At 43.9% G+C, this 11,125-nt stretch overlaps 1 protein-coding gene across 1 annotated transcript in view; it reads left to right on the top strand.

Annotated features, from left to right (window-relative positions):
- GPR20 (G protein-coupled receptor 20) overlaps positions 1-3,938 on the top strand; it is an 85,277-nt gene extending 81,339 nt beyond the window's left edge. The window contains exons 2-3 of the mRNA XM_077493412.1: positions 1-125; positions 2,570-3,938. The exon at positions 1-125 is cut by the window's left edge and continues 30 nt beyond it. Coding sequence (XP_077349538.1) covers positions 2,590-3,657 — 1,068 coding nt within the window. The 5' untranslated portion in view covers positions 1-125; positions 2,570-2,589 and the 3' untranslated portion in view covers positions 3,658-3,938. The remainder of the gene's footprint in view (positions 126-2,569) is intronic.
- Positions 3,939-11,125: the final 7,187 nt, after the last annotated feature.

Genomic DNA, 11,125 nt, shown 5'->3' with positions numbered 1-11,125 from the left:
TGATGAGCTGACCTCATGAAGGGTCCATGGTGGCCATTATCAAAGTTCAGCCCCAACCAAAGCTACTGGTCGATGGTTCCGTGATCCACTGGCTCTGACGGTGTCGACTGTCTTCCTCCTGCACGGTATGTTTTTAAGGAGTCTGTTTCAAAATTTGCATTTCTCTCTTTTTTACATTTATTTACAGGGAGCATACAGTATAGTGGTTTTGTATAGCGTTTAATTAAATAGAATTTTTTTTTTTCTGTTTTCTTTAGTCAAGTTAATGTGAAATATTGCATCTGGATTACTAAATTCTTTTTCTTTGAATTTTCAGCTAGCTGGTAGAAAAATTTTCTTTTAAAAAAGGGGAAGCATATCAGCTTTGCTGCAGAAAAAATCAACAACATATAGAGCTCAATAGCTTAAGCTGCAATCTAACGAATGATTCAGAACATTGACTCCTCCCCTCCTTGTCTGCTTTTTCAGAGAAAAGGAGAGGGAGTTTCAATCAGAGAGAGAGAGAAAATCTGAACGTAAAGAGCTTCTGCTGTGCATTTTCTTTGGAAAACCCATAAGCCTTTGTAACACCAGTGTCGTGGGTACAACCAGTAATAAATGTTTATTTTTAAAACAAAGAAAGTATATAAAGAGATAAAGCATTAGTTAAAAAAAAATAAGCTTAAAAAGAATACAGTTGACCCAGAACAAAATTGATCCTAAACTTTTACAGTGCCTTTAAAAAGTATTCATAGCCCTTGAAACTTTCCACATTATGTCATGTTACACCCAAAATAAAAAAAGCGTAAATGTATTTTATTGGGATTTTATGTGATTGGCCAACACAAAGTGGCACATAATTGTGAAATGGAAGGAAAATGATAAATGGTTTTAACTTTTTTTTACAAATAAATATGTGAAAAGTGTGGCGTGCATTTGTATTCAGCCCCCCAATCCCCCCCCCCCACACACACACACACATAGCGTTTTGCTTTTAGGCCAAAAAGTTCAATTTTGGTCTCATCTGACCAGAGCACCTTCTTCCACATGTTTGCCGTGTCCCCCCACATGGCTTCTCACAAACTGAAAACAGGACTTCTAAGGCCGCGTACACACGGGCGGACTGTTCGCCCAACCTTGTCCGCTGAACAGTGTTTGGGCGGACAGTCCGCTCGTGTGTGGGGCTTCAGCGGACAGTTTCAGCGGACAGTTGGACGAACAAGGTTTTTCGGAAATTCCGAAAAACTGTCCGCTGAAACCTTGTTTGAGCGAACAGTCCGCCCGTGTGTAGGCTTGTTCGACAAACTAAGTTCCGCGCATGCTCAGAAAGGATTTACACGTCGGAAAGTTGCATTGCAGTGTATTGGACGTCGAAATTTTCGATCCGTCGTACGTGTCGAAACGTCATCGCGCACGGTTTCAGCAAACTGTTCGTTCGTCGTGTGTGGGCATGTCCGTCCATGCTAAGTTTGAGCGGACTGTCCGCCGAAACTGTTGGACGGACAAAGTTGGGCGAACAGTCCGCCCGTGTGTACGCGGCCTTAGCCCTTGTACACACGGTTGGACATTCTGACAACCAAATCCATTGGATTTTGTCTGTCGGATTTTGTCCGAAACTGTTGCATACACACGGTAGGACAAAGTTGTCAGAAAATCCGATTGCACATAACGTGATGACGTTATTTCGTTACGACGGGACTACGTTCAGGCTAGTAGCCAATAGCTTTGGTCTAGGAATTTGTTTTGAGCATGCGTGGCACTTTGTCCGTCCGTCAGAGTAGGCTACACATGATCGGAGTATGTCCGATCTGAGCATTTTGTCGGAAAATTTTACGGACAAGTTGGAAAACTCAGACGGAAACAGTCCGATGGAGACCACACACAGTCGGATTATCTGACAAAACGGTCCAATAGGACACATTCCGTCAGAATCTCCGACCGTGTGTACAAGGGCTTATGGCTTTCTTAAAGGGCAGATTTGTGGAGTACACAACTAATAGTTGTCCTGTGGACAGATTCTCCCCCCTGAGCTGTGGATCTCTGCAACTCCTCCAGAGTTACCATGGGCCTCTTGGCTGCTTCTCTGATGAATGCTCTCCTTGCCCCGCCGGTCAGTTTAGGTGGACGGCCATGTCATGGTAGGATTGCAGGTGTGCCATACTCTTTCCATTTTCGGATGATGGATTGAACAGAGCTCTGTGAGATGTTCAAAGCTTGGGATATTTTTTTATTATAACCTAACCCTGCTTTATACTTCTCCACAACTTTATCCCTAACCTGTCTGGTGTCTTCCTTGGCTTTCATGATGCTGTTTGCTCACAAAGGTTCTCTAACAAACCTGTGAGGGCTTCACAGATCAGCTGTATTTATACTGAGATTAAATTACACACAGATGGACTCTATTTACTAATTAGGTGACTTCTGAAAGCAATTGGTTCCACTAGATTTTAGTTAGGGGTATCAGAGTAAAAATGTCTTTATTCCTGGCAAACCTAAACCCCTAGAGACAGGTAATAGCACCCTAAAAACAACTTCAGGTCTTCATATCATACAGTCTGGTTTGTAACACATTTTCTGTCATTTCTTGTAGGTTGGTTGAGGGAAAAAAACATGGAGTGCTTTCTCAGCCCTAGCTACCCCAACTCCTCCAATGACGTCGGCCTGAACGATTCTGGAGCAAGTGACAAACCATTCCAAACTCCTCAACAAGCAAGCCCGGAAGGTGCCTTGCATCAAAGGTTTTATGGTCTTTGGGTGGCGTTGCTAATTATCAACACGCTTATCTTCCTGGTGGGCATAACATTGAACAGTCTGGCCATCTATGTGTTCTGTTTCCGAACCAAAGCGAAGACCACCTCTGTTATTTACACCATTAACCTGGTGGTGACGGACCTCTTGGTGGGCCTCTCACTACCAACACGTATCGTCATGTACTATAGTAACGTAGAGACCTGTCAAACCTGCTATTTCGTTCACAGCTTCACGTACTTTGTCAACATGTACTGCAGTATTCTTTTCCTGACTTGCATCTGTGTCGATCGCTATATGGCCATCGTGCAAGTCGAGGCCTCACGCAGGTGGAGAAACCCCAACTATGCCAAATGTATCTGCATTTTTATTTGGATATTCGCTGTGGTCGTAACTTTCACCATACTGACCACAACTATATACCACAAACATTGTTGTCTTTTTCAGCTTTTCACGCTGACCGCCTTTGAGTACTTTGTTCCTCTGATAATTATCACTTTCTACACCGTGCGGATCATGTGGGCTTTGTCCAGGTCAACGCTAATGAACCAAAGCCGAGAGAGGCGGATGAAGGCGGTACAACTTCTCATAACAGTGCTGATCATCTTTACAGTTTGTTTCACACCCATCCACGTTAGTCAAGTGATCTTCTGTGCCGGTAATGAGATGTCCCAGGATGTCATCCTCATTGTGTACCACATCACAGTAACCTTGAGTAGTCTTAATAGTTGTATGGACCCCATTGTCTATTGTTTTGTCACCAACAACTTCCAATCCACCATGAAAAGTATCTTTAGGAAACAACGGCCTGAGCCAATCACTACGGATTTCTTAGGTCTACACAAGAACTCCAAAAGTTCGGGCACAGCTTTCTCGGCTATTTCAAATGCCATAGTAACCTTACCTTTACAGCACAGTAATATCATCTAGTGGGATGGTCACCATCATTCATTGCTGGACTCAGCACTGACAAGACTAGAACAGAAGTTCCTTAGCTTTGGCCAAAAAAACTCTTCACAGGGAATCCAAAGTGCTCCTAGGCCTAGTAGGACGTAATTTGAACATTCAAATTTAAAACTGTAGTCTATGAAAAGTTAGACGGAGGGCACACTGTAAAAATTAATGATTTTTTCAAGTAAAAAAATAGATTTTTTTTTTTTTTTAGTTCAATAAAGTTCAAAAGATGCATTCCTATGAATATTCTGTTTGTACATACCGGTGTTTTTGTCTTTTTTTTTTATTTCATATTGGTGATTAGTTATGATATATGCACATGATACCCCTAAACATTTAAAATAAAACTTCAATAAATTATTTTGTCCTTACCGAAAGATCTGGTGGTGCATTTTTTGAGATATGGTCCGGCTTTAGGAAAAATAAATTAACACATTCTACCCCCATCAATTCATTCCCCGCATCAGTGGCGTACCTAGAACCTTCAGGGCCCCGATGCAGGAAACCTTGGAGGGCCCCCCCCCCCCCCGACCTCCGGACAGGGCTCTTTTCTCCGAGCCCGATGGTGGAACACCAGGGCCCAGTCCCAAGTGGGTGGCTGCATATAAAGGAACCGATTTAAAAAACATCAATTAAAAAAAAACACTGTTAACTGCTTCTAAGCACTGGTTTTCAGCCTGTTTTTAATCTTAGCCAGCAGTCCGACAGTGTCCATAACCACCCGTGTATAGCTGGTTCCTAAGAGCAAGCCAGCAAGCCGGCCGCTGTGCCCTTAACAACGATTGACTCATCAGCTGAATGTAAATAAAATAAATGCTGGCAGCAAAAATTGTGGGAAAAAACAGTGTGGGCCCCCCAATCCAAACGAGGCCCTTTCGGGTCTGGTATGGATTTTAAGGTAAACCCCAAATGTTGTAGGGCCCCCCTCCCAAATCCATACCATCCCCCTGGCAGGCCAAGAGTGAGGGAGGGTGAGCGAGCGCCCCCTCTCCTGGCCCATACATGGCCAAATGCCATCAACATTGAGGGGGCAACAGGGTCTGGTATGGATTGGGGGGGGCCCCACGCTGATATTTTCTCAATTGTTATTGCTGGCAATTGTTTACATTCAGCTGTCAGTGGGGAACCCCGCTGACAGCTGATGAGTCACCCGTTAAGGACACGGCAGCCAGCTTGCCGGCCTATTCCTTAACAACCAGCTATCCACTGGTTGTTTAGGATGCTAGCAGTCGCCAGCTCCTTAACAAAAACGCTGCCGCTCCTACACACTTTTGAAAATGTTTGTAAACACTGCAAAAAAAAAAAACGCTAAATATTAGCGTTTAATATCCAGCGTGTTTTTTTTTGCCTCTATTGTGCATGTAGTCTAAGCCCTTGTACACATGGTTGGACATTCCGACGGAAAATGTCCGATCGGACCGTGTTGTCGGATAATCCGACCGTGTGTGGGCTTCATCTGACTTTTTCCGTCGCAATGTCCGAAGTTTGAGAGCTGGATATAAAAATTTTCCGACAACATGATCCGATCGGACTTTGTCCGATCGTTTGTAAAGAATTCCGATCAAAGTGCCACGCATGCTCAGATCAAATTCCTAGACCAAAGCTATTGGCTACTAGCCTGAACTTTCTGAACGATTGGATTTTCCGACAACTTTGTCCGGCCGTGTGTATGCAACACCAGTTTCGGACAAAATCCGACCGTGTGTACAAGGGCTTAGGGTGGTATTCTGACCACCACTGCAGGGAGAACATTCTTCCCACTTGCCAACAATCTAAGGGAGAATTTTTTTCCCACTGATCACCAATGAGCTTGTTTATGCAAGAGTTCTCTAAGCCCTTGTACACACGGTCGGATATTCCAACTGTGTGTGGTCTCCATAGGACTGTTTCCGTCGGAGTATCCGACGGACCAAGTTTTCCAACTTGTCCGTAAAATTTTCCGACAAAATGCTCCGATCGGACATACTCCGATCATGTGTAGCCTACTCCGACGGACAAAGTGCCACGCATGCTCAGATCAAATTCCTAGACCAAAGTTATTGGCTGCTAGCCTGAACGTAGTCCCGTCGTAACGAAATAACGTCATCACGTTATGTTCAATCGGATTTTCCAACAACTTTGTCCGACCGTGTGTATGCAACAGTTTCAGACAAAATCCAACGGATTTGGTTGTCAGAATGTCCGACCGTGTGTACAAGGGCTAAGACCTAAAAATGATTTTAAGGGTTCATCTGGTGTAACATGTTAAGAAAGACTATACTAGTTAATTCATTGCTGTGTATTGGGATATGTTGGTTTGTATTGCTGAAGCTAAACTTTTTTTTTTCCCAGTTGACACCTGCTCAGTGCTTAGCCACATAATGAGGAAAAGGGATATAGGGACATAAGCAGACATAAAAATACACATTTCTGCACTTATGTGGGGCTGTTAGACTACAAGGGACCCAATGAAAATGGGTTTTTATTGCAGCCTGACTCTGCTGAGTAGAGTCACCCCCTCTATTTTTCCGGGTGGCCATTGCAAAAATGGTATAGTAATCATCAATACAAGAGATGAAGGTAAATCTTCCTGTTCCTGACACCTTTTCCAATGAGAATTCCTCTCACTTTGGAGAATTTGTTGCATTTCCAGGGCAGGAAGTCAATGAAATTTTTCCAAATGCATCTTGAAAAAAAAAACCTGACATACAGTTGTGCTCATAAGTTTACGTCCCCCGGCAGAATTTATGATTTTTTTTGGCCATTTTTCAGAGAAAATTAATAACACAAAAACTTTTCTTTCACTCATGTTTACTGTTCGACTGGAGCCATTTATTATCAATAAACTGTTTTTACTCTTTTTAAATCATAATGACAGCGCAAACTAACCAAATTAGCCTGATCAAAAGTTTACATACCCCATTTCTTAATACTGTGTATTGCCCCCTTTAACATCAATGGCAGCTTGAAGACTTTGGTGGTATTTGTGGATGAGGCTCTTTATACTCTCAGATGGTGAAGCTGCCCATTCCTCTTGGCACAAAGCCTTCAGTTCCTGTAAATTCTTGGGCTGTCTTGCATGAACGGCACATTTGAGATCTCCCGGAGGGGCTCAATGATATTGAGGTCAGGAGACTGAGATGACCGCTCCAGAACCTTCACTTTATTCTGCTGTAGCCAAAGACAGGTGGGTTTGGCCTTGTGTTTTGGATCATTGTCACGTTGGAATGTCCAAGTACGTCCCTCACGCACGCAAATGTTCCTTTAGTATTTTTTCATACTACACTGCATTCATCCTGCCATCAATTTTGACCAAATTCCCTGTGCCTTTGTAGCTCACACATCTCCAAAACATCAGCGATCCACCTCCGTGTTTCACATTATGAATGGTGGACCTTTCATCATAGGCCTTGTTGACTCCTCTCCAAATGTAGTATTTATGCCTGTGGCCAAAAAGCAAAATTTTGGTCTTATCGCTCCAAATGACTTTGTGCGGGAAGGTTTGAGGCTTGTCTCTGTGCTATTTGGTGTATTATAAGTGGGATACTTTATGGCGTTTGCGTAGTAATGGCTTTCTTCTGGCGACTCGACCATGCAGCCCATCTTTCTTCAACTGCCTCCTTATTGTGCATCTTGAAACAGCCACACCACATGTTTTCAGAGAGTCCTGTATTTCACCTGAACTTATTTGTGGGTTTTTCTTTGCATCTCGAACAATTTTTCTGGCAGTTGTGGCAGAAAATTTTAGTTGGTCTACCTGACCGTGGTTTGGTTTCAACAGAACCCCTCATGTCCCACTTCTTGATTAGAGTTTGAACACTGCTGATTGACATTCTCAATTCCTTGGATATCTTTTTATATCCCTTTCCTGTTTTTTACAGTTCAACTACCTTTGCCCGCAGATCCTTTGACAATTCTTCTGCTTTCCCCATGACTCCAAAACCAGAAACGTCAGTGCAGCACTGGATTAAAGATGCAAGGGTCTGCCAGGAGTCCAGAAACCAGGGATAGATCCAGAGCCTAGTCTCAGGAGGGGCACCGCCAGAAAATTTTGCGGGCAATTTGTCGGGGCAATGGCTGGTGTTGGCGCTTCAATAATCACAGGACCATGGTTGTTATGGTGTCAGGATGATTGAAGCGCATAATTTCTATTATTACATTGTATTACGTCTCAAGCCTCACTTTGGATAGCAGGAAGTGAAACCAAATATTTCACAGGTCACTTCCTGCCGTAACCACAATATGTCTATCAAGGTAAAAGGAGTAGTGGTGCGCTGTACTAAAAAATAAATATGCCGCTGAAGGTAGTCACACAAAAGTGTACAGTTTACACGGCAGAGAGGAATAAATGCTGTGCAAAAGTGCCAGAAAGGTACTAAAATGGTAGTGACAAATGAGGGGTTATGATGACTTATGCCGCGTACACACGATCGGAATTCTCGTCGGAAAAAGCTCTGATGGTTTTCCTGACGGAATTCCGACGGAATTCGGCTCAAGCTGTCCTGCCTACACACGGTCACATCAAATTCTGATCATTTATAACGCGGTGACGTACAACGCGTACGACGTGACTAGAAAAAGGAAGTTCAATAGCCAGTAGCCAATAGCTTCTGTCTCGTAGTTGAATCTGAGCATGCGTGATTTTTTGGCGTGTCGGAATTGCATACACACGATCGAAATTACAGATCGTAAGTTTTTCCATCGGGAAAATTGAGAATATGCTATAAATTTTTGGCTCGTGGAAATTCGGACAGCTAAATTCCGATGGAGCATACACACAGTCACATTTTCTGATGAAAAGCTCTCGTCGGTCTTTTTCTGGCCGGAATTCCGATCGTGTGTACGCGGCATAATTGTCAACTCATATAGTCAAGGTGCTCACATTGACAAATAACAGTGGGGCAGTGTATGAACGAGCAGCGAGTTCGATCAGCATCACTTCCGGTGTAGGTCCCGACGCGTGTTCGTCATGATCACGTGACTTCATTAGGGGTTGAATGATGAAGGCACGCGTTCGCGATGAACACGCGTCGGGACTTTGACACAACGGAAGTGACGCTGATCGAGCTCGTTTTTACACTGCCCCACTGTTATTTGTCAATGTGAGTACCTGTTGTTGAACTTTTTTTAATAAAAAGTTGTATAATACTACACTAGGAGGCATCCTTCCTCTCTCTAACCTATGGTACACTGGTGAGGTCCCTTACTCTGGACACCTTAAAGGAGATGCCATCGCTGACTATAGGCAGGATAGGACCCGGGCCACCACGATAGGAAGGGTCACCAAGGACCCCAAAGACATATAATTATATGCTGTTACCTTACAGCAGTAAGGTAAGCAGGGAAGGACTTAGGGTGGTGGGGGCCCCTGGGCTTGAGTCACTTTCGGGCCCTACCTTCCATACATTACCGTGTTTATCGGCGTATAACACGCATCGGCGTATAACACACACTCCAAATATAGGAGGGAATTAAGGAAAAAAAACTTTTAGGAAGGAAGTTTAAGGAAAAAAACTTACATTTAAATGCCCATTAATGCAGCATTATCAGTGTCCATCTGCAGCCTTGCCCATCCATCTGCAGCCCTGCCCCAGTGTCATTTGCAGCCTTGTCATTGCAGTCTTAAATTTTAAAAATGGCGCTGCCGAGATAGAGTCCTATGTATCTTGGCAGTTCTCGGGTCCTCTCGCAGTCCCGAGCGGAGCTGAGAGGAGCCGAGTGCAGTAGCCGAGTGTACTCAGCTCGGCTCACAATCACACCCAGTCCCTGTGTTATGTCCATCATAGGGTAGGACTGGGCGTGACTGTGAGCGGAGCCGAGCTGAGTACACTCGGCTATGTATCTCGGCAGGGGCCCCCTATTGGGTGGGGCCCATGGCCCTGAGCCCAGTCAAGCCCAATGGTAAGTCCTGCCCTGAAGGTAACGGGACGCCCATATATTTAACCAGCACGGAGGAACGCACGGTTCATCTATCACCTAGTAGCACTTTACGGAATTGTGTTTACCAGCACCCGCACTTTATTTTCCGGATCCACAGGATCGTGTTATATTGCACCATTAGTATTTCTTGGTGTTGAAAGAACATTTGTGGACACTCTTTTGTGCATACAACATCTAGCACGGTGCGACATTTTCTACATATATTTTTTATTTTGTATTTTCACTTGGGAGACGAGCACATGGTTTTTATGCACTAATATTTGGCAGCTATCATTAGTTGCGCCATTTGCACTTAAATTTTGGGTTCATTGTATACTTTTAAAGCTTACACGCAATATGTAATGTTTATGGACACCTCTATTTTGTATTTATTTTATTGATGTGATATTTCTACTTTTTTTTTTTTTTTTTTTTTTTAAACCACACTTTTGACTATATGAGTTGACAATTATTCATCATAACCCCTCATTTGTCACTACCATTTTAGTACCTTTCTCTGCCGTGTATACTGTACACTTTTGTGTGACTGCCTTCAGCAGCATATTTATTTTTTAGTACAGCGCACCACTACTCCTTTTACCTATTTTTCTCTCAGGCTCAGATATTCCCCTCAGTGTGTGCGGCAGTACGCCAGGTTCTACCATTTGTGTTGGTGCAGGAATACCCTTTTGCTATTTTCAATATGTCTATCAAGCCTCGGTCTGAGATGATAATACAGGAAGAGATCCGATCGCCCTCAGAGCGATCTAAAACTGAATAAGAGAGAGAGAGGTAGCTTTGATGCTAATACCAATAAAACACTAGTAAAATCTAACTCAACATCGACATACCTACCGAGGAATGTCAATGAGCTGGCGGAACTATATTTCTAACAATATGATATAACACCAATAACCACCATATGATATGATAAAATATGATAAAACACCAATAGTGATAACACCAAATTTAACACACCTGCTCACCATTCACACCTGAGACCTTGTAACACTAACAAGTCACATGACACCGGGGAGGGAAAATGGCTAATTGGGCCCAATTTGGACATTTTCACTTAGGGGTGTACTTACTTTTGTTGCCAGCGGTTTAGACATTAATGGCTGTGTCTTGACTTATTTTGAGGGGACAGCAAATGTACACTGTTATACAAGCTGTACACTCACTACTTTACATTGCAGCAAAGTGTCATTTCTTCAGTGTTGTCATCAGGGGCATCTGGGGGGGGGGGGGTGTCTAGGGAGGCCTGAAGCCCTGAATGTGACCCAGAATAGCCCAGAGTCTCAGGCTTGCAGCTTTACATTGTTAGCCCTGAGCAGCAAGTGCCAGGGCCGATCTGATTCCGAGCGCTGCCGAGTGTGGCCGAGTGAAGCTGAGTGCCATAGCAGGTCCTGCCTTCTGGAGCCTGCAACGCCTATGATGGACATCCCACTGGTCCAATGCTGGGACCGCGGGACGTGTGACGTCCATCATAGGTGCTGCAGGCTCCAGAAGGCGAGAATTACAATGCAGCTGCCAACATCCCCGC

This window comes from Lithobates pipiens, unplaced genomic scaffold (genome assembly GCF_037356315.1).
Source record: "Lithobates pipiens isolate NorthernLeopardFrog02 unplaced genomic scaffold, aLitPip1_a1.2 Scaffold_19, whole genome shotgun sequence".
NCBI classification, from domain to species: Eukaryota; Metazoa; Chordata; class Amphibia; order Anura; family Ranidae; genus Lithobates; species Lithobates pipiens.
Note: the sequence above shows the minus strand (reverse complement) of the source record. Positions and strands in the feature narration are given on the sequence as shown.